The sequence below is a fragment of the Mobula hypostoma genome, chromosome 23, assembly GCF_963921235.1.
Source record: "Mobula hypostoma chromosome 23, sMobHyp1.1, whole genome shotgun sequence".
Lineage (NCBI taxonomy): Eukaryota > Metazoa > Chordata > Chondrichthyes > Myliobatiformes > Myliobatidae > Mobula > Mobula hypostoma.
The window spans coordinates 16,232,132-16,255,690 of record NC_086119.1 but is presented as its reverse complement, the minus strand read 5'-3'; the positions used below and the strand labels follow the sequence as shown (position 1 = coordinate 16,255,690).

The 23,559-nt window shown below is 43.9% G+C and overlaps 1 protein-coding gene across 2 annotated transcripts in view; it reads left to right on the top strand.

Moving 5' to 3' along the window:
- The window catches only part of LOC134336762 (tapasin-like), a 32,974-nt gene that overhangs the window by 2,144 nt on the left and 7,271 nt on the right, over positions 1-23,559 (top strand). For both annotated transcript variants that reach the window (XM_063031213.1, XM_063031212.1), the window contains exons 2-6: positions 6,321-6,500; positions 7,351-7,641; positions 10,087-10,425; positions 17,289-17,615; positions 18,575-18,667. In XM_063031213.1, coding sequence (XP_062887283.1) covers positions 6,422-6,500; positions 7,351-7,641; positions 10,087-10,425; positions 17,289-17,615; positions 18,575-18,667 — 1,129 coding nt within the window. In that variant the 5' untranslated portion in view covers positions 6,321-6,421. The remainder of the gene's footprint in view (positions 1-6,320; positions 6,501-7,350; positions 7,642-10,086; positions 10,426-17,288; positions 17,616-18,574; positions 18,668-23,559) is intronic.

The window sequence follows — 23,559 nt, the reverse complement described above, 5'->3', positions numbered from 1 at the left end:
CTTTTGGCGGATGGAGCCGAGGTGCTCGGCAAAGTGGTCCCCCAGTTTACAGCAGGCCTCTCCAATGTAGAGGAGGCTGCATTGGGGACATCAGATAAAATAGGCGACCTCAGCAGATTAGCAAGTGAAGTGTTGCCTCACCATTCAGCAAATGTTTAGGGCTCTGAATGGAGGTGAATGGACAGGTGGAGTACTTTGGCCACCTGCAGGAGTAAGTACTTGGAGGGAGGTTAGTGGGGAGGGACGAATGGACAAGGGAACCACGAAGGGAGTGGAGAGTGGGGGGGGGGGTTGAGATAAAGATGTGTTTGGTAGTACGATCATCGGACAAAGTCAGCATGGATTTGTGAAAGGAAAATCATGTCTGATGAATCTCACAGAATTTTTTGAGGATGTAACTAGTAGAGTGGATAGGGGAGAACCAGTGGATGTGGTATATTTGGATTTTCAAAAGGCTTTTGACAAGGTCCCACACAGGAGATTAGTGTGCAAACTTAAAGCACACGGTATTGGGGGTATGGTATTGATGTGGATAGAGAATTGGTTGGCAGACAGGAAGCAAAGAGTGAGAATAAATGGGACCTTTTCAGAATGGCAGGCAGTGACTAGTGGAGTACTGCAAGGCTCAGTACTGGGACCCCAGTTGTTTACAATATATATTAATGACTTAGATGAGGGAATTAAATGCAGCATCTCCAAGTTTGCAGATGACACGAAGCTGGGCGGCAGTGTTAGCTGTGAGGAGGATGCTAAGAGGACGCAGGGTGACTTGGATAGGTTAGGTGAGTGGGCAAATTCATGGCAGATGCAATTTAATGTGGATAAATGTGAGGTTATCCACTTCGGTGGCAAGAACAGGAAAACAGATTATTATCTGAATGGTGGCTGATTAGGAAAAGAGGAGGTGCAACGAGACCTGGGTGTCATTGTACACCAGTCATTGAAAGTGGGTATGCAGGTACAGCAGGTGGTGAAAAAGACGAACAGTATGCTGGCATTCATAGCAAGAGGATTCGAGTACAGGAGCAGGGCGGTACTACTGCAATTGTACAAGGCCTTGGTGAGACCACACCTGGAGTATTGTGTGCAGTTTTGGTCCCCTAATCTGAGGAAAGACATTCTTGCCATAGAGGGAGTACAAAGAAGGTTCACCAATTTGATTCCTGGGATGGCAGGACTTTCATATGATGAAAGACTGGATTGACTAGGCTTATACTCTCTGGAATTTAGAAGATTGGGGGGATCTTATTGAAACGTATAAAATTCTAAGGGATTGGACAGGCTAGATGCAGGAAGATTGTTCCCGATGTTGGGGAAGTCCAGAACAAGGGGTCACAGTTTGAGGATAAAGGGGAAGCCTTTTAGGACCGAGATAAGGAAAAACTTCTTCACACAGAGAGTGGTGAATCTGTGGAATTCTCTGCCACAGGAAACAGTTGAGGCCAGTTCATTGGCTATACTTAAGAGGGAGTTAGATATGGCCCTTGTGGCTAAAGGGATCAGGGAGTATGGAGAGAAGGCAGGTACAGGGTTCTGAGTTGGATGATCAGCCTTGATCATACTGAATGGCGGTGTAGGCTCGAAGGGCCGAATGGCCTACGCCTGCACCTATTTTCTATGTTTCTATGGAGATGCAGAAATTATGGAGAGTGATGTGTTGGATGGAGAGGCTCATGGGGTGGTAAATAAGGACAAAAGTAACTCTATTGCTGTTAAGACGACAAGAACATGGGGTGAGTGTGGATGTCCAGGAAATGGAGGAGATGCGGGTGAGGGCAGCATCAATGGTGGAGGAAGGAAAACCCCGTTCTGTCGTCCTAGAAAGGAAAATCTCATTCTGGGAACAGATGCGGCGGAGAAGGAGGAACTGAGAGAAACGGAGTACCATTTTAACAGGAGACAATGTGGGAAGAGGTATAGCTGTGAGAATTGGTAATTTTTATAAAAGATGTTGGTCGATAGTTTGTCCCCCAGAGATGGAGACAGAGATCAAGAAAGGAGAGGGAGGTGTCAGAAATGGACCAAGTAAACTTTAGGCAGGGTGGAAGGAGTTGATGAAATTGATGAGCTCAGCATGGGTGCAAGAAGCAGCACCAATGCAGTAATCAATGTAAGGGAGGAAGTGTTGTGGAGCATGACATCGACTGTTCCATGTAGCCATCGGAAAGGCAGGTTTAGCTGGAGCTCACGTGGGTGTCCATGACCACCCTTCGAGTCTGGAGAAAGTGGAAAGAGAAATTGTTCCAGTTCTGCCAGATGGAAGAGGGTGGTGGTGGAGGGGACTGGTTGGTTCTTTTAATGAGGAAATAAAGCAGAGAGCATTAAATCCTTGATGGAGGATAGAAGTATATAGGGACTGGACATCCATGGTGAAAAAGAAGCGGTCAGGGCCAGAGAAGTGAAAGATAATGAGGAGATCAAGAGCAGGAGAGCGTCATGGATAGAGGTGGGACGGAACTGAACCAAGGAGGATAGAATGGACACGATTTCAGTGGGGCGGGAGCAGGCAGAGACAATGGGCCTACCCCATCAGTCAGGTCTGTGGATCTTGAGTAGGAGGTAGAAGCAAGCAGTGCAGGGTAAGGGAACATTGAGTTTGGAGGCAGTAGATGGTGCCAGAGTTGATGAGATCAGTGATGGTGTTGGAGATAGTCTTCTGATGGTCCAGAGTGGGGTCCCCTTCAAGAAGTAGGTAAGAGGGTCTGAGCGATGCTACCTGGCTTCCATAGGGTAAAGGTCAGTCTGCCACCCAGCAACAGCACCCTCTTAGCCTGCAGGTTTGATGGTAAATGTTGTACTCGAGTTTTGTCTTTTGCACTGTCATTGATACTGTGTTTTTGGTAGGAAGTTAAGCCATTGAATTCCCAGGTGTCCCATGGTCCTGTTCAGAGAGCGACAGAGGGTTTTCCTGGACGTCCAGGCCAACCTTTAACTCTTAGGATCCATTAAGGTTTTTCACTGGAGAAATCTGAGGGGTGACCTGCTGGACGTCTTTAAATCATGAATGTAAGGAGCAGGAATTTGAGTCTGCTCCGTCATTCATTAAGATCACTGTTGTTGTTCTACCTCTCTCGCTAGTTTCTTGTCCTGTTTCTGTCTTAATTGATTCCCCAAATATTCAGAGGTCTATCAGCCTCTTTGGATAAGCTCAAAGATCAAATCTTTGCACCCCTCCAGGGCAGGGAATACCAAAGAGCTGCAACCTTCTGAGCAATTCCTCCTCGTTTTAGTCCGACACAACTGACCCCTTATTCTGACTCTTGCTTCTCAACTCCTCAGCCAGGACTGTCATCCTGCCTGCTTCCAACCTGTCAAGTCCTGCAAGTTTCAGTGAAGCTTTTTTATAGGATGGTCAGGGAGAATATTTCCATTAGTGGAGAAGAGCAGAACCGTCAATGTAAGATGGTTGCCAAACAATGCATCAGGGAATTCAGAAGAAATAATCCTTATCCAGGGACTGGAACTTGCTCCCATAAGGAGTGGTTGTAGTGAATGTCACAGATACATTTAAGAGGAAGCTGGACAACTAAATAAGAAAGAAGGGATTTGAGGGATATGATGATAGAATTGGATGTGGAACGATGGGACAAGGCTTGAGTGGAGAAATGGTGTTGGCATGGAGTGTTTGGGCCAACTGTCCTGCCTCCAGATTATAGACCATAAGACGTGAGAGCAGAATTAGGCCATCTGGTCCATCGTGGCTGATTTATTATCACTCTCAACGCCATTTTCCTGCCTTTTCTCTGTAACCTTTGACACCCTGACTAATCAACCTCTGCTTTAAATATACTCAATGACTTGGCTTCCACAGCCATCTGTGGCAATGAATTCCACAGATTCACCATCCCACAGCTAAAGAAATTCCTCCTCATCTCTGTTCTAAATGGACATCCCTCTGTTTTGAATCTGTACCCTGTTGTCCTAGAGTACCCCACTGGAGGAAACATGCTCTCCACATCCAATCTACCCAGACCTTTCAACTTCAATAGGTTTCAGTAAGATCCCCCTCATTCTTCCAAACTCCAGCGAGTGCGGGCCCTGAGCCATCAAACGCTCCCAATCCCTTAACCCTGTCATTCCTGGAATCATTCTCTGAAGCCTCGTTTGGACACTCCCCAATTACAGCACATCTTTTCTTAGATAAGGGGCCCAAAATTGCTCAGAATACTCTGTGCGACATGACCAATGCCTTATAAAGCTTCAGCATGATATTCTCGCTTTTATATTCTACCCTTCTCGAAATGAATGCTAATATTGCATTTGTTTCCTTACCACCGACTTAATTTACAAATTAGCCTTTAGGGAATCCTGCTTGAGGATTCCCAAGTTGCTTTGCAGCTCTGTGTTTTGAATTTTCTCCTTGTTTAGAAAACAGTCTACACCTTTATTCCTTCTATCAAAGTGCATTGCTGCACAGGTCCCTCCACTATGTATCCATCTATCACTTCTTTCCCCATTCTCCCAACCTGTTCAAGTCCTTCTGCAGACTCCCTGCTTCCTCAGCACTACCTACCCTTTTACCTTCGTATTGTCCACAAGCTTGGCCACAGAGCCATCAGTTCCATCATTCAAATCATTGATATATAACATGAAAAGAAGTGGTTCCAACACCAATCCCTGTGGAACATCACTAGTCACTGGCAGCCAACCTGAACAGGTCCCCTTTATTCCCCTCTTCGCCTCCTGCCAGTCAGCCAATTTTCTATCCATGCTCAAACAAGAGGAATTCTGCAGATGCTGGAAATTCAAGCAACACACATCAAAGTTGCTGGTGTACGCAGCAGGCCAGGCAGCATCTCTAGGAAGAGGTACAGTTTATGTTTCAGGCCGAGACCCTTTGTCAGGACTAACGTCCTAACGTTAGTTCTGACGAAGGGTCTTGGCCTGAAACATTGACTGTACCTCTTCCTAAAGATGCTGCCTGGCTCTCTGTGTTCATCAGCAACTTTGATGTGTGTTTCTATCCATGCTGGTATCTTTCCTGTTATGCCATGGGCTCTTATCTTGCTAAGCAGCCTCATGTGTGGTACCTCGTCAAATACTATCTGAAAATCCGAATAAACAACATCCACTGACTCTCCTTTGTCTATCCTGCTTGTTATTTCCTCAAAGAATTCCAACAGATTTGTCAGGCAAGATTTCCTCTTAAGGAAGCCATGCTGACTTTGGCCTCTCTTATCACGTGCCTTCAAGTACCCCGAAACCTCATCCTTTATAATGGACTCCAGATTCTTCTCAACCACTGAAGTCAGGCTAACTGATCATTTATCTTAGTGCACGCGGCAGGGTTTTTTTTCATGAAAAAGCCCAAGATATGCATCCACATGGCTCCATCTTGCTTGTGAAACAAAGTAGGTCTATGTGGTGCATAATGTAGATATTTTGGCAATTTCAAATTTAAGTGAATGCTTTCATGATTTTGCAAGAGACAGTGAAGTGGAGAAGATTGTCAAATATAGTTGTGCTTCTAACGTTATAGGGACAAGAGAAGTACTTTCTCAAATGATATAAACATCACCGTAGACCAGTCATCTTTGTATAATTTATTTATTGGGATGCAACATGAAACTGACCCTTCGAGCCACGCTGTCCAGCAATCCCCTGATTTAACCCTGGCCTGTTTCACGGGACAGTTTACATTGACCAATGAACCTACCAACTGGTGTGTCTTTGGACTGTGGGAGGAAACTGGAGCACCCGGAGGAAACACACGCAGTCACAGGGAGAACGTACGAACTCCTTATAGGCAGCAACGGAAATTAAACCTGGAACGCCTGTACTGTAAAGTGTTGTGCTAATGGGTGGGGTGCAAAGGAAAGATAACACTGCTAATAGAAGTCAGTGCTTCAGATGAAAGAATTATACATTTTTGTCCCATTATGTAGCACACTTCATAAATAAAATTGGACCAACATAGAAACAATTCATACCGGGTCTACAAGAGAAGAACAAAAGGTCACCAAGCACCTCAAGCCTGACCTGCTGGCCAGTGTCTTAATTGAATCCTTTGATCATAAAGGTCTACATAGCAGTACAGTACTGAGGGGATGCCGCAGTACTGGGTATGTTTGTCAACCACTGACTAGGTCTCCAGAGTAGGGTTTGAACTGAGAGCTTCCTGATTAATGCAAGTTTGTTTATGGCCAAAATTATTACAGACATTCCAGACATGAGAGAATAAATATAGATGTCGAGGCTGAAGTACTCACTATCAGCACAAAGATATTTCTATTTCTTCAGCAAAGTGGCAGTATAGTACATTGTACAACCTTTGTTTAAAGATTTCCCTTTCGTTTCCTACTTTGCTTTTCCTTCCTCAGGAATTGCACTGGCCGAGAATGGACACGTGCTTCCAAACAGAAAGCTGGATTGCAGTTTTCGAGAAGTGAAGGAGGATGACGGGTCTCTTCCGATAGGGCAGATGATCATTTTGAGGAAGGCATTGCTGCTGTATGGCGATTTCGATACAAATGAGGAAGCAATTCGTTTTAAAGTTAAAGGTAACGTGGAAACATCAAGCATTCTCTGCAATTAATTATCTGTGGCACACATCCTTTGTAACATAGTGGTTCTAATAATTTGGGAAGTTGTTACTCTGTCACCTAAAACATCAATATTTGCTTATTATATAAAACAGGCTTGTTAATTTTATTTCACTAGCGGATCTCCAGAGCTGTGCATAAACTCTTCTCAGCTTCCAGCCGGGTCTAGGTGTCGATTTTAACTGACGTTTCGATGGCAGACTCTGCCATCTTCATTGGGAAGTTTGTCATCAAAATGCTGGTTAAAATCAACATCTGTACCCGGCTGGAAGCCCAAGAAGAGTTCATGCGTCACGCTGGGAAAGCGCTAGATCCTTTTTCCGAAGCTACTGTTCATGGTAAGTCAGTAGATCCTCTGATTTATAAGGAGAGGAGACAAAGCATGAACAGGCACATTTCATTTTAACCAACCCACACTTTGGAAGATGGACGAAATTGGGATTAAAGCAGACCTTACCATCCAATGCAATTTGATGTGGCTGGAAAGCAATAAAGGGATTTGGTGTAAGGCTGGCACTCTAACTAGATTAGGAGGCCACACTTGGAATGTTGTGTACAATTTTAGTTACCCTGTTATAACAAGGGCCTCATTAGCAAATGCAAGTTAGATTTACAAGAACATTGCCAGATTTGTCTGTCCTGTTGGATGCGGCCTTTTATTGATTCTGTTAACGTTTAGTATATCTGCCAGAAACCGAATCTCAGTATATGGTGACGTATATGTACCTTGATAATAAATTTACTTTGAACTTCTCATAGTCATGTACTGCCTTCCCTTTTAACGTAAATGTAATCCTTTCACTTACAGGTTCTTCCTTAGACATATTCCAGTACGTGGGCACAAAACCCGATGATTTGGAATGTGAGATTAGCCGACACTCCACCTATGGATTCCACGCTCCCTGGCCGCAGAAGGACGAGGAGCAAGGTGAAGACAAGTGGCTCACGGTGACTGTAAAGCACAGACATGGGAAGTTCACCGTAACTGGATTCATGAGGAAGCTAAAAGCGCCTAATCACGAGGACAATAAGGAGCGTGAAACTCCAACTGATGAAGAAGACCCACCCATTGGAAACACAGACACTGTGTCAGTCCAAGGTAACAGGGCAGCACGGTGGCATAACGGTTGGCATAACATTTTACGGCGCCAGCGACCCAGGTTTATTTCCTGCCGCTGTCCGTAAGGAGTTTGTATGTTCTCCCCGTGACCGCTTGGGTTTCCTCCAGGTGCTCTGGTTTCCTCCCACAGTCCAAAGATATATGGGTTAGGGTTAGTAAATTGTGGGCTTGCTGTGCTGATAGCAGAATTTGGGGGCTACTGCCAGCACGTCCTCAGCCTGCATTGGTCATTGACCCAAATGATGCATTTCACTGTATGCTCCGATGTTTTGATGTACATGTGACAGATAAAGGGCAATCTTAATCTTAAAGTTTATACGGACTGAAGAAGTCCAATATAATTTGTTGAAACCTGTACAAGAAAAGATAGCAACACACACACACACACACACACACACACACACACACACACACACACACTCAAAATGCTGGAGGAACTCAGCAAATCAGGTAGCATCTATTTAAACAGTGATGTTTCAGGCTGAGCCCCTTCTTCTGGACTGAAAAGGAAGGGGTCAGATGCCAGAATAAGAAGGTAGGGGAGCAGAAGGCGGCTAGCCGGAAGGTGATAGGTGAAGCCAGGTGGGTGGGAAAGGTAAAGGGCTGATAGGAGAGGAGAGTGGAAAAAGGGAAGGAGGAGGGGGCCCAGGGGGAAGTGATAGGCTGACGAGAAGAGGTAAGAGACCAGGGTGGAGAATAGAGGAAGAGGAGAGGGGAGGGGAGGGAAAATATTTTTTACCAGAAGGAGAAATCAATATTCATGCCATCAGGTTGGAGGCTGCCCAGATGGAATATAAGGTGTTGCTCCTCCACCCTGAGGTTGGCCTCATCTTGGCACAAGGGAAGGCCGTGGATCGCTGTTCTAGGGCATGCATTCTTTATTTTTGGTCAATTCTAAAGAGGATCCCTTAAGACTGCTAAAAAAAATAATTTGTTCTTTTCATACTGTAAAACTCTGCCATTTAGTTTTATAATTTCAGTCATGATTTTGTTTTGAAGAATGTGAATATCAAAATGTGAGCCTTGTTTGTGCCTACTGACCAATTACAGTTATTTCTGAAAGCATTATTGAACCTGCTTGGGGTGTAGTGTGGATGGGGGTGGTGTGGAGAGAGCAGTGAAACATGGGTCAATATTTTTTAGGTGCAGTTATTATTATTGCCTTTACCAATTTAGTTACAATTTATGATTGAAGCCAAAAGCTGATGTACTGATGTACAGAGTTTTTTTTAAAACAACACTGTATTGCCTGACAATGCTGATGGCCAGAAAATAAACACATTCTGGCTGAACCAAGATAAAGAACTGTGCGATGCAAGCTTAAGTCAACACACACAAAATGCTGGAGGAACTCAGCAGGTCAGGCAGCATCAATGGAAATGAATAAGCAGTTGTCATTTCGGGCCGAGTCCTTTCTTCAGGACTGAGAAGGAAGGGGGTAAATGCCAGAAGGAAAGGCTGGTGCGAGGAGAAGGAGGATAGGTAGAAGATGATAGGTGAAGCCAGGTGGGCCAGGAAGGTCAAGGGCCGGAGAGGAAGGAATCTGATAGGAGAGGAGAGTTGACCATGGGAGAAAGGGAAGGAGGAGGGGTAGGAGATTCACCTCTTTGTTCTTGCTCTGTGATTCAATGTGTTTGGTGATCAGATGTCATCATCGAAGCTTCCTATATCCTTTGATCTATTTTCCCATTAGAAATATTTTAGCTCCTTTTTGTATCTATTTAATAATTTATCCCTTGTAGGGCTTTGCACAGCTGTGTTTCCACAGGAACACATAAGATCAGAAGGCCAGAAGGCAAGTAAATAGTTATATTAAAATGGTAAGCTTTTAGACCATAGATCTATAAGATATAGGAGCAAAATTACACCATTTGGCCCATTGAGTTTGCTCCACTATTCCATCAGGGCTGATTTATTATCCCTCTCAATCCCATTCTTCTGCCTTCTCCCCATAACCTTTGATACTCTTATTAATCAAGAACCCACCAACCTCGGCCTTAAATACACCCAATGATTTGGCCTCCACAGCCATCTGTGGCAATGAATTTCACGGATTCACCACCCTCTGGCTAAAGAAATTCCTCCTCATCTCTGTTCTAAAGGGACATCCTTGTATTCTGAGGCTGTGCCCTATGGTCCTCGACACCCCCCCCCCCACACTCCACATCCACTCTATTTAGGCCTTTCAATCTTTCACTAAGAACCCCTTCGTTCTTCTAAGCTGTGAGTACAGGCCCAGAGCCATCAAACCCTCATTCTTGTGAATCTCCTCTGGACCTTCCCCAATGCCAGTGCATTCTTCCTTAGACAGGGGGCCCAAAACTGCTCACAATAATCGGTACCTTTATCTTTTGAGGTAAGTGAAATCTCAATGGTCTACTGAGACCATCTAATAATTTGGTTATTTCTGTTTTTATCTGTTAGTGAACTATATCATTTACACAAGTACGCCACTGATTAAAACCAAACTGAATCAAGACCTGGTTCTGGACTGTGGCTTCAAGGTTGATCACAATGCTGCTGCTAACATTGACTGGAGATACCAATACAAGGGGGTAAAGAAGAAACTGTTCTCCTACAATGGACGGTCTCAGCAGATTGAAGACATTGAGAAGGGAGTTGAAGTATCCTTGGACCAGATCAAGAATGGGAATGCATCCCTCCTCTTAAGAAATATTAATATCAGCAAAGAAGGATCCTACACCTGTTTGGTTTATGTCCCTCCTCTCTTTGGTACACACACCATCAGTGTGCAGATTATTGGTAAGCTGCCTATTTTATTCGTATAGAACCTGGATGAAAATTTTTAGCAAATTAGCAGAAAATCCAGTGCCTGTAGGGCTGTACTGGTAGAGAAGGAGTCCAGTTTAATTATTGTACTATACAACCAGTAGAATAAGGGTTGGTTTAAAGCTGGAAAAGGACTTTGTTTCTCTTAGCTTGAAGTGTATCAATGCAGTGGTTAAGGTTAATACTAGCAATTGGCAAATCATTTTCAGCCATTTTAGTTGAAGCTTAAAGCCTAATGAATTCCAAGGACCTGATGATCATACTTCCCAGGGTTATGAAAGAGCTTATCATCTTACATGGCTTCAGAGGTTCTGGAAATGTTCCTATGGATTAGAATGAATGTTTAAGAAAGGAGACAGAGAGAGAGAGAGAGAATGGGAACGGGAAGCTATCAATGTAGAGACACATTTGAGAGCCCTCACACAAAATGCTGGAGGAACTCTGCAGGGTGGGCAGCATATATGGAAAGGAATAAATATTCGATGTTTCAGGCCGAAGCTCTTCATCAGGGCGAGGAAGGAAGAGGGAAGAAGCCAGAATAAGAAGGTGGGTGGGGGAGAGGAGAAGGAATACATTAGTGGTCGCCAATCTTTTTTTTTGTTGTTTATTTTTTATTGAATATCATCATCAGACAAACATTTCCATAAGATGTATTTTAGATACTGTACATATGTATATGTCACAAATCTCCACATAATATTTATCTGAGGTATACACTTATAGAAAGGAGAGGAAAGAAAGAACAATCGAAAGAAGAAAACTATGTACAGAGGGAGTGATTTTTTTTTTACAATTTATTAATTGACTTGTGAGAATAAAATCAGGCCTATGAGGTGTTATGTAGTTAAACCATTTTTTCCAGTATGAATAGAATTGTTCCAATTTATGATTAACAGATGCTGTTATCTTCTCCATTTTGTAAATGTCCATTGTAATTTCCATCCATACATTTAAAGTTGGGCTCTCCTGTGATAACCATTTCCTGGTACAGTAAGGGTCTTTTTACCAGCCACCAGCAGTACATTCATTAAATATTTATCTCTTTTCAACCATTCTTGAGGTATGTACCCAAAATATATGGTCTTACTCTCTAAGGGTATTTCACATTTGAAGATGTCTTGTAGGGCATTATGGATCACACTCCAATAGTCTTTGATAACGGGGCATTCCCAGAAAATATGATAATGGTTTGCATTTTGATTTCCACAATTTCTCCAGCAAACGGGGGGGGGGGGGGGTTAATATCATAATGGGATTTCTGAGAGTGAGTAATAAAATATCAAGTTTTCCCACCCGAACTCCCTCCATTTCTGTGAACTGGTACACTTCCATTGGTACCTCCATATTATTGTCCAGTCTTCCTCAGATATTATTATCCCTCCTTCCTTCTCTCATTTTTTAATATGAAGTCGAATTTGTTTTAAGATTTGACAAACCCTTATACACACTTGAAATTTTTCTACTACCGTTGTCTGAATTATAAGCTTTTCTAAGTAGCTCTATCAGACATGTACTTGCCTGGGTTACATTTTTAACCCTCCTATTAACATACTGTCGCATCTGTAAATACCGGTAAAAGTCTTGTTTTTCTAATAAGTGTTTCTCTTTGAGCATTTCAAAACTGAACAATGTTTCTTCTTTCATTATATTGCAAATAGCTGTTATTCCTTTAGCTGTCCAGGCCTTAAGTCTAGCATCCAGTTTATTCAGCATAAAATCCAAGTCATATGCACACCATTTAAGAATTGCAATGTCTCTCACTAGTTTATATTCTTTTATAATAGTTTTCCATATTTTAAGAGTCCATCTCACCCATGGGTTGTCAATATTATTTATGTAACTTTGTAGGTTGTTATCAGGGTCACCAACTTTTTTAAGCCCAAGATCCCCTACCTCAGCATTAGTGAAAGGCAAGATCTACCTACTAAATCGTTTAGAGAAAAAACAACTCGGATTGTACTTCCAACTTGAGGCCTTTTATTTGGGCTAATTGTATTTGAATTACATAAAATGCTTTTGTCAAACTTTCAAATTAATTCAACCAAGAAAACTCTATAACTAGCATATCAAACAGGCCATAGCTGTCTTTCTTTAAGAATATTACAATACTTCATACCCTTTGTAGTAACTTCTACTTTGAAAAAGGACCACTTGACAACTTCATGTCCAAAGGAACAACTTTATCTGGGACGGCAAAACCAATGTGGCGGAGGGGCTTATAGACACACGCGCAGATTAGACCGGAAGTAAAACCCCGCGACCCCGGAAACAACCTCTGTTTACAAACAGCTTTCCGTAGCGGGAGTATTAATATATTACCATTATCCTAATTGGTATTATCTTTATAATGATCACATTACAACATTTCTCCCCCTTTAAATTCCAGCATTCCCCAAATGTAAAAGAACTGGGAAACAAAAAACAGTGGTGTCATTAGCTTGCGTACCCCTGAAACTTATACTAGTGTCTCAGTAACAGTTTACCAATACAAAACACCTGAAAAACGTGGCAGATTGAACATTCAGTCTAACAAAGGAAACTGTCCATTCGAATATTCAGTCTGTCAGGAGGTTTGTGAGGGCACTGTGCTGCAACGGTTTGTTGACTTGCTGCCTGAAATAAAGAAACAAGGAGCACGAGAAACTGTCAGATGATGCGTGGCTACTGGATTTAGGGTTTCTGACAAACCTAACGGAACGGCTAAATTAAACGCACTTAAACTGCAAGCTCATCGGAAAAGACCGACACCTGCCCCACATGATAAGCGCAGTAAATGCGTTTTAGGCCAAGCTCGGTGTTTGGATTTCAAATTTAAAGAACGGGAGGCTGAGACACTTTCCCAACTTGGAGAAACTGTTATAGGCCATCAAGGAAAAAAAAAATGTTTTTCACCCTGAGCAGTACTATGCTTACCTAGACAAACTGGCAATAGAATTTGATCAGCGGTTTGGGGAGTCAAACATCATGAAAGATATTGCTGCATTTTTTTCAAACCCATTTCTGTCGATCGATATAGAACAGATAGCAGCCAAATTCCAGCAAGTATTTGGTGTGCCAAGTGATATTGAATTGGAAATAATTGATTTGCAAAATGACATCGAGCTTAAAGCAAGATCAAGGGACGGTGATTCACCACATGTACACTAAAAGTCAGTGCCTACTTCAGGTCAACTTATCTGTGTGAAATTGCATTTTCACAGATGAAAATTATTAAATCTAAGTACAGGAGCTGTCTTACTGACAGACACCGCACAGACTCTCGGATTGGCTGTCTGTAGTTATGAGCCAAATTTCAGGGAACTAGCAGAAAGTATTCAGCCCCAGCCATCACACTAAGTGCAACAGTCAATTTTTATTCATTTATTTTTCGTGTTGAAATAAAATTAAATAATGAAACTTAGAATTAAAGGTGTTGTAATGTGAGCATTATAAAGATAAGTTAATACCAATTAGGATAATGGTAATATAGCAATACTCCCGCTACGGAAAGCTGTTTATAAACAGAGGTTGTTTCCGGGATTGCGGGGTTTTACTTCCGGTCTAATCTGCGCGTGTGTGTATAAGCCCCTCCGCTGCATTGGTTTTGCCGTCCCAGATAAAGTTGTTCCTTGGGACATGAAGTTGTCGAGTGGTCCTTTTGCAAACTAGAAGTTACTACATATGACTCACATATGTGCTCTAGGGGTAAAATTTGCTTTTGCATCAAAAGGTTTATCAGGCATAATGTGTTTGTGTATTTATTTTTCATTTTTTTCTGGGATCTACTGGGAAGGTCTCAAAGATCGACCGGTCGATCACGATTGACCGGTTGGCGACCACTAGAGTACATGATGGAAGGTGATAGGTGCAACTAGGTGAGGCGGAAGATGGTGGTGGGTGGTGGTGGAGGGGAACTGGTTAGCTCTGTTGTCTAGAAAGAAGCAGAAGGCCTAAACCATGCTGGTCATGTTCTTGCATATGTGAAAGAAATATCACTTTCTCCAGCCTGACTCAGGACCTTTTCCTTAACAGTTGGTGACTGCTTCATTCATTTAGAAGTCAAAAATATCATGGTCTTTATCTGACTCTTCCCTTTCTTTTGTCACCTCAGTAGATAGGCAAGCTACTTTATAAGCCCTCTTACTCCCATAGCTATAGTACATCCTGCATGCTGTAAGGACCATGTCCCGTTCTCCCAGTTTCTGCCTCTCCATCATACAGAACACAGAACAGTACAATGCAGGAACAAACCCTTCTGCTCACAATGTCCTGCCGAACCAATTATTAAGTTAGTAATCAAATGGTCAACTAAACTAATCTCTTCAGCCTACACAGTGTCCATATCCCTCACATTCATGTGTCTATCAGGACGTCTCTTCAAAGTCCCTAATGAGTATGCTGTGATGCTGAGATTTTCCTTTCTCCCCCTACCATAGCTGACAGGACTATCAACATGTTCTAGATCTCTTCAACCATTTTCAGTTCCTTGGCCCTAATCGCTATGGATGTACGGTCCCTATACACTTCTATCCTCTATCAGGAAGGCCTTAAAGCTCTCAGCTTCCAAGGGTCTATCAACAGTGTTAGAGTCTTGGTGGGTAGAGGTGACAGTGAGCCAGTGCGGCTTACAGGTATGAAAGTGACCAATGCAATCAGTAAAAATGCCATTTGTCCTTACTTCCCAATCTTCTGATCTAGGTCCTCCAGCACTCTCTCCAGGTGATTTAGAGTCATGAAGTCATAGACAAGTACAGCACAGAAACAGGCCCTTCAGCCCATCGAGTCCATGCCAAAACCATTTAAACTGCCTACTCCCCTCGACCTGCACTGGGACCAAAGCCCTCCATGCCCCTACCAGCCATGTAACTGTCCAAATTTCTCTCAAACATTGATATTGAGCTTGCATGCACCACTTGTGCTGGCAGCTCATTCCTCACTCTCACGACTCTCTGAGTGAAGAAGTTTCCACATATTCCCCTTAAACCTCACCTCTCACCCTCCACCCATAACCTCTGGTTGTAGTCCCACACAACCTCAGTGGAAAAAGCTTGCTTGTATTTACCCTATCTATATAGAACATAGAACATAATTTTAATATAATAAATATAATATAATAAACATAATAACATACCCCTCATAATTTTGTATACCTGTATCAAATCTCCTTTCAATATTCTATGTCCTAAAGAATACAGTCCTATCCTCTTCAGTCTTACCTTATAACACAGGTCCTCCAGACCCAGCAACATCCTTGTAAATTTTCTCTGTACTCTTTCAACCTTGTTTGCATCCTTCCTGTAGGTAGGTGACCAAAACTGTACACAATACTCCAAATTCAGCCTCACTAATATATTATACAACTTCAACATAATATCCCATTTCCTGTACTCAGTGCATTGACTTATGAAGGCCAATGTGCCAAAAGCTTTGTTCAGGACCCTATCTGCCTGTGAAGCCACTGTGAATGATTAATGGACAGGTATTCCCAGATCTGTTTGTCCTATGGCACTCATCAGTGCCCTACCGTACACTCTTTAAGACCTAACCCGGTTGGTCCGACCGAATTGCAAAACCCCACACTTGTCTGCATTAAGTTCCATCTGCCATTTTTCCAGCTGATACAGATCCCTCTGCAAACTATGATAGCCTTCCTCACTGTCCCCGACTCCCCCAGTCTTGGTGTCTTCCACAAGTTTGCTGATCCAATTAACCACGTTATTATCCAGAACATTGAAATTGATGACAAACAACAATGGACCCAGCACCGATCCCTGCGGCACACCACTAGTCCCAGGCCTCCAGTCAGAGAGGCAACCCTCTACCACCACTCTGGCTTCTCCCTCAAAGCCAATGTCTATTCCAATTTACTACCTCATCTTGGATGCCAAGCTACTGAACCATCTTGACCAGCTTCCCATGCGGGACCTTGTCAAATGCCTTTCTAAAGTCTATGCAGACAAGATCCACTGCCTCGACTTCATCAACTTTCCTGGTAACTTCCTCGAAAAACTCCATGAGATTGGCTAGACATGACCTACCACTCACGAAGTCATGCTGGACTATCCTTAATCAGTCCATGTCTATCCATTTACTTGTACCTATGGTTCAGTATTCTGCTTTTAGTGCTCACAACACATTCTCCTCTACACTAGGGAAGCAAGCAAGACACTTTGGAGATGTAGACCATCATTGTTCAGCCTGTGCCTAACTCCTAACTTCTGACCACTATGTCACTTTAATTATGATTCCAGTATCCCCTCTGTTCTTGGTTTCCTGCACACCTCTGCTCATGTTGAATATAAAGTCAAAGGTGCCTCGTCTTTTAACTCGGCACACTGGAGCCCAACACCCTCAAGATTAAGTTCAACGGTTTCCTGATAAAGATATTGCTATCGTCAGTTTCACCAACTCTAGACCCAAAATTTGTTTGAAAATGAAAGCACTGCAGATGCTGAAAATCTGAAATAAAGCCAGGGAATGCTGGAAACATTCAGCAGGTCAGGTAGCATCTGCGGAGAGAGAAACAGAGTGAATGTTGTAAGTTGAAGACCCTTTGTCAGAAAGAGCCTTTATGCCTTTATCCCATTTCCACCAGCTTTTTTTGTCATTAAAGTCTCTCCAGCCTTCAGGGTTGTTCCCTGTTTCCCCACCAACTCTCTGCAGCCTAAGGCTTGCCTGTCTCTAACTATTCACAGTTCTGATGAAAAGTCATTGACCTGAAACATTAATTCAGTTTCTCTCTCCACAGATGCTGGCTGACTTGCTGAGTGTTTCCAGCATTTTCAGCTTTTTTTTGTGAGCATCCACCCGGGTGTTGTGCCCTCTTCTGACAGAATATTTGGCTGTTCCCTTTGCAGAGCCTCCCTTGGTTTCCCTAAGCCACAGTACTCTCTCCCTGAGGGAAGGGGACGAGCAGAAGCTGACATGTGATGCAGAGTTGTTTTACCCACTTGACGTGACGATGAAATGGCAGCGGCATCAGGGCCAGGAGCACCTCCTACCCGTCTACATACCCAACACTGTCTTTTCATCGCATAAGCCCAACAGAGATGGCACTTACAATGTGACGGGTTACTTCAGGTTCACCGCCTCCCTCAGAGACAATGGTGCCACGTACATTTGCCTGGTTGACCATGTCGGCTTGAAGAAGCCGATTAAACGTTATGTCCACGTGAACGTGGAAGGTAAGCAGTGGGCAGACTTCACTGATGAAGATACATTGGAGTTCCATGTGGATTATTCATTTGTTATGCGCCGTGTCGTATGACGTGGGCGATCATGGTCTTTCCTTGACCAAGATTGTTCTTGGCAAAATTTTCCACAGAAGTGGTTTGCCATTGCCTTTATCTGGGCAGTGTCTTTAGAATTCAGGTAATCCCAGCCATTATCAGTACTCTTCAGAGCTCGTCAGTGGTCGCATTACCAGGACTTGTGATGTGCACCAGCTGCTCATACAGCCATCCAACACCGGCTCCCATGTTTCACGTGACCCCGACTGGGGAGGCTAAGCAGGTGCTACACTTTGCCCAAGGGTGACATGCGGGCTTGCAGAAGGAAGGAGGAGACGTATCTCCGCCCCGCCACCCATAGAATAGTATTATTATTATTATTATTGAAAACATCAGGCCGATCACTTCTCAGATTGGTGTATATTTAAAGTGGAGGTTGATAGGGTCTTGATTAGTCAGGGCACCTACGGTGAGAGCACTGGAGAATGGGGTTGAGGGGGGTGATAAATCAGCCGTGATGGAATGGCAGAGCAGACTTGATGGGCTGATTCTGCTCCTATGTCTTGTAGTCTTTTGGTCTGTCAGTGAGGCTTGGATCAGTCACAGTATATTAACGTAAGTGACCTGGGAAACAGAAACCAGTGAAGCTTCAATGTGGATGCCACTCTAATACAGAGGTGAGCAGACACTTGTCTCAGCGGGTATTTGGATCGGGTGCACACCTGATTAAGTAATGAGAAAACGGATGTGGTTGCAAATGAATGAAGAACTATTAGTTTCTGGTGATGCAGATGTGAGGGATAAGACTTAACAAGAGCAGAATGGAAACTCATCACCATCGTTCTAATCTTCGCAGTAATGTGTGGCAGAAATCTTAAAGCAATCATGCTCAGTATTTTCTCTTGTCTCTTCAGCACAAGTCGAGATAGAACAGTCCTTTGTATTGTTGGCATTCTTCCTATTCTTATGTGTTCTTCTGATCGTCTTCCTAATCTACTTGAACAAAGGTGAGTGCTCGCTGTTTTGTGTTCTCTGCTGTTAGGAGGTGAGCCCATCTCTTGAGGACCTGATTTCAGCTCCACGATTGTATAACCTTTCTAAAAGACCAGTTCGATGTCATCATGGTCCTAGGAACTGCTGGCAGAGATGAAGTGATCTCAAGGGAACATATACAGTTCTGAGGGGGCTTCATGTTCTCAGTATCTATCTATTTATTTATTATTTTCTATTTGCACGTCTTGTCTTCTCTTACACATTGGTTGTTTGTCAGTCTTTGTGCTTGGTTTTTCATTGATTTTGTTGTAATTATTTGTTCTACTGTGAATGCTTGCAAAACGATGAATCTCAGGGTAGCAGACGTACTTTAATAATAAATTTACTTTGAACTTTGATGGGTTGCTGATTCCTTTGACGGTAGAGTCTAGATTTCAGATATAAGCATGAGAAGAAGGGGATTCTTCTCTCAAAGAGGGTGGTGAAACTTTGCCATTCTTTACCCAGTGGTCTGAGTCATTGAGTGTGTTCGAGGCTGAGATGGTTTGACTATGAGAGGAATCCTCGGTTTGGGGAACAGGCGGGGGTAAAGCCAGTGACCAGACCAGATCAGACTGAATGTGGGAATGTCTACTCCGGCTCTGATTTCTTTTGTTCTTGTCTAAGTGCTTAATTTGGAGAATTGTTCCAGTGTAAAGAAGTTATTGAATAAAGTGGAACTTCGAACAGTACTGCTTTGGAACAGGCCTTGTGGCCCACAGTGCCTGTGCCAACCACGATGCCAGTTTAAACCTACCCCATCTGCCTGCACGTGGTCTATATCCCTCCACTCTCTGCCCATTCATGTCAAGATTCAAGATTGTTCAAGTGTCACTTCCAGTACACAAGTGTAAACAAAATAATTGCTACTCCGGATACAGTGCAGTGCAAAAAAACACACAATAAGAAAAAGAGTAGAATAATAAAAAACAAATATAAATGTATAAGATAGCTTATATACTTAAATTGATTGTGTGTCCTTATAGAGTGACGCTAGGCCCAGAGTGTCTGTACATAGGGTGTCTGACAGGAGATGATAAAGTGGGTTAGTGGGTGGAGGTGTTGATCAGCCTTACTGCTTGGGGAAAGTAACTGGTTTTGAGTCAGGTGGTTGCTACGTATATGGGAGTGGGGTAAGCAGGGTGGGTGGCCTCTAATTTGTAATGACCGCTGTGTGCAAAAATCTTACGCTGTGCAATTTTTTTGCCCAGTGACAACAACATGTGCGCATGGGATAATTTCTTCAATAAGAACAGTATAAATAAGCCAGTTCTAAAATCTGCAGGCAAATCATCGCAAACTCAACGTGGTCAACACCATCCGCGTTAGAAACCGGAAAAGGAAATGTGACTGAGTACGATCGTGAATTATACTTGGCGTGCCAACGAGGTAGAGGGGGACAAGGTTTGGTGCGCAGTTTAAATTCCTTTGTGCACTCGCAGCAAAAGATAGGTGCACCTTGGTGGGTGGGAGCCTTCATGACGTTGCTGGCCTTTTTGCCAGCACCTTTCTGTGCATAGATCCTTGATGGCAGGTGGGCTGGCGCCAGTGATGCGTTGGTCAGTTTTGATTACCCAGCAGTATCCGTCTTAAATGCCTCTGAAACATAGAGCAGAGGAATAAATGCTGTAACTGGTCAAAGCTGATGTTTTCTCCCGGTCTATTGCCCTCTCTCTGTCTTCCAGGATCTCTACCAGTGCATTTTTTTTTCATTCACATATTTGCCTAATTTCCTTTTGAAAGAATCCATGCTGTTTTGTTTCACAAATACAGACATCACTACAGGCCCCGATGGGATAGAGCAAACAGCCTCAATTGAAGCATAAATGATTCACAGCTTGAGCTTTGAACAAGCTGTTACGATGCTATGAGTTTATAGATCTCGTTGGACAGACAGCCTGTCAAGATTCGCTGTCAGAGAAATTCGCTATTTCTTACAAGCAGGATTATTGGAGTCTGGTGGAAGTCAGACAGCCAAGAGTAGACAGTCAGTATCTTTTTCCCAGGGTTGAAATGTTTAATACCAGAGAGCATGTATTTAGGTGAGAGAGGGTAAATTCAAATGATTAGATTAGTTTTATTTGTCAAGCAAAGTTCAAGCTGATAACGTTCAAACAACAAAGACAAGATTTTCTTTTGTTTTAACAACTTTACTTTTTCTCCTTTCACAATTAGTACACTACACTGCCATTTTCTTACCCCTATTTTTGCAGGAATTTTCATTCTTGATAGAATGTGCAATTATTCCATCTCCATATTTGAATGCTTTGTAACTGGGTGTGTAACTGTGTTTACCAGTGTCTGCACTTCATTTCACTTCAATCCTCGACCGAGCCGGGCCTTTGCTTACCTCTCCACTGTTCGCAGTGATGGTTTACCGTGTTTGTTTTTTAACAGATAAGGTATTTAGTTGTATTCCTTGTTTTGAGAACTGCCAGTAAGTTGTATGACAAAACACTGAAACATACAGTGAAATGCGTTGTTTGTGGCAATGACCAACACAGTCCAAGATGTGCTGGGGGGCAGCCTGCGAGCCATGCTTCCAGCGCCAACTTAGCCTGCCCACAATGACCCAAACTCGTACGTTTTTGGAACGAGAGAGGAAAATGGAGAACCTGGGGGAAACCCACAAGGAGAGCCTGCAAACTCCTGACAGATAGCATTGGGAATGGAACCCCGATCCTACAGATGGCACTGTAGTCTGCTACGCTAACTGCCATGCGACTGTGCTGCCCCCATGGGAGATGTGTGGGGCAAGTTCTTTACGCAGAGGGTGGCAGGTGCCCAGAATGCGTTGCCGGGGGTGATGGGGGAGGCAAATGCAATAGGAGTATTCACGAGGCTCTTAGATAGACACACGAATGGGCAGGAAATGGACTGATTTAGACACTGTGTGTGGGCAGAAGGGATTAGTATAGTTAGGTATTTGATTACTAATTTAATTCACAACATCGACCAGAGATTAAGGGAGCTAGGGCTTTACTCTTTGGAGAGAAGGAGGATGAGAGGAGACATGATAGAGGTGTACAAGATAATAAGAGGAATAGATAGAGTGGATAGCCAGCACCTCTTCCCCAGGGCACCACTGCTCAATACAAGAGGACATGGCTTTAAGGTAAGGGGTGGGAAGTTCAAGGGGGATATTAGAGGAAGGTTTTTTACTCAGAGAGTGGTTGGTGCGTGGAATGCACTGCCTGAGTCAGTGGTGGAGGCAGGTACACTAGTGAAGTTTAAGAGACTACTAGACAGGTATATGGAGGAATTTAAGGTGGGGGGTTATATGGGAGGCAGGGTTTGAGGGTTGGCACAACATTGTGGGCCGAAGGGCCTTACTGTACTGTACTATTCTATGTTCTGTGTTCTATCGTGAGCTGTAGGGGGTGGTCTGATCCTGTGCTGTACTGTTCTGTGCTCTATGGTAGGGGTTCCCAACCTTCCTTATGCCATGGACCCCTACCATGAAGCGAGGGGGCCTGTGGGCCCGAGGTTGGGAACCCCTGGTCTGTGGCCATCTTCACCATTGAACTGCAGACAGAATGAGTCAGGTTAAGGTGACAAATCAGAACTTTCATACATTTCTGAGATGAGGTTTTGCAAGAATGACTTGTCACGGGATTTCTGAGCCCAAAAGTGCGGATGGTGCTTTGATACAGTGGTAAGGTACTGGCTGGGTAAAGGGGGTGGGTTCCAAGCCCACTGTTGTGCCTGGTTAACTGGATGTATTCTGGAACCCTCAGGGTAAGACCAGCTGCAGTGATCCAGTCTGGTTGAACATGACACTAGGTCCACAGCCATATAAAGGACTGGTCTAACCTGTTCTGACCCAAGCTAGCGGACCCCACCAGGAACTGAAGCTCTGCATGAGACGGGCTCAGCTAGAGAAAGACAAAGATAAAGCTCAGAGCTGAGCTGGTAACACAGAGAGCCCCTGTCACCCCAGCAGGGTTAGCCGTTCTGATGGACCTGGCCTGGGGGTTGCTCTGAGCAAGACGACTGTATCTGATGTTTAGTAATAACCAGTGTGTTTGCACTTCTAACGTGGAGGCGTAGCAGCGCAATTGCTGTACAGCGCTAGCGATGACCAGTCAGGGCTCGCTTCCTGCCGCTGTCTGTAAGTATGTACATTCTCCCCAATACCATGTGGGTTTCCTCTGGGTGCTTCATTTCTTCCCACGTTCCAAAGACGTACGAGTTAGGGTTAGTAAACTGTGGGGGTGCTCCGTTGGCTCCAGGAGCGTGGAGACACTTGCAGGCTGCCCAGAGCACACAAGCGATGCATTTCACTCTGTGTTTCAATGTGCACGTGACAAATCCAACTAATCCTCAGAGAAGAGCACCCAAGCGTTTGTGACGTTCTGATTCACTTTCAAAAAAGGAAACGAAAATGAGTTTTGAGCGATGTCAGCGTGGAAAATGTGTCAGTTCACTGTATCAACCACACACCAAATGCTGGAGAAACTCAGCAAGTCTGGCAGGGAATTAAACAGTCGATGTTTCAGGTCAAGACCTTTCATCAGGACAAAGCGTCTTTGATCAGGACAGAGAGACCCAGAAAGAGGGTCTCAGCCAGAAGCATTGAATATTTATTTACAAATACCAGGAGCTGGTATAGTAGTGCCAGAGACAGGGGTGGAGGGCACGATGCGAGCCTACAGAGGTGGGGTGTAGAGGTGTTGCTGTCTGCTCGCTGTGCAGAACCTACTCTCTCCCTGGAATTACAGGGTCTGCAGGGAAAAAGCCATCAAGACCTGTCACTGAGGCTGCTGAGCGAGCCCCAGATGGCTGTGGGTCAAGAGGTGTGACCTGTGGACCAATGCTGCTGGGGCACAAGCCGGGCCTGATCAACCCTGGCTGGGTCGCCTGGACG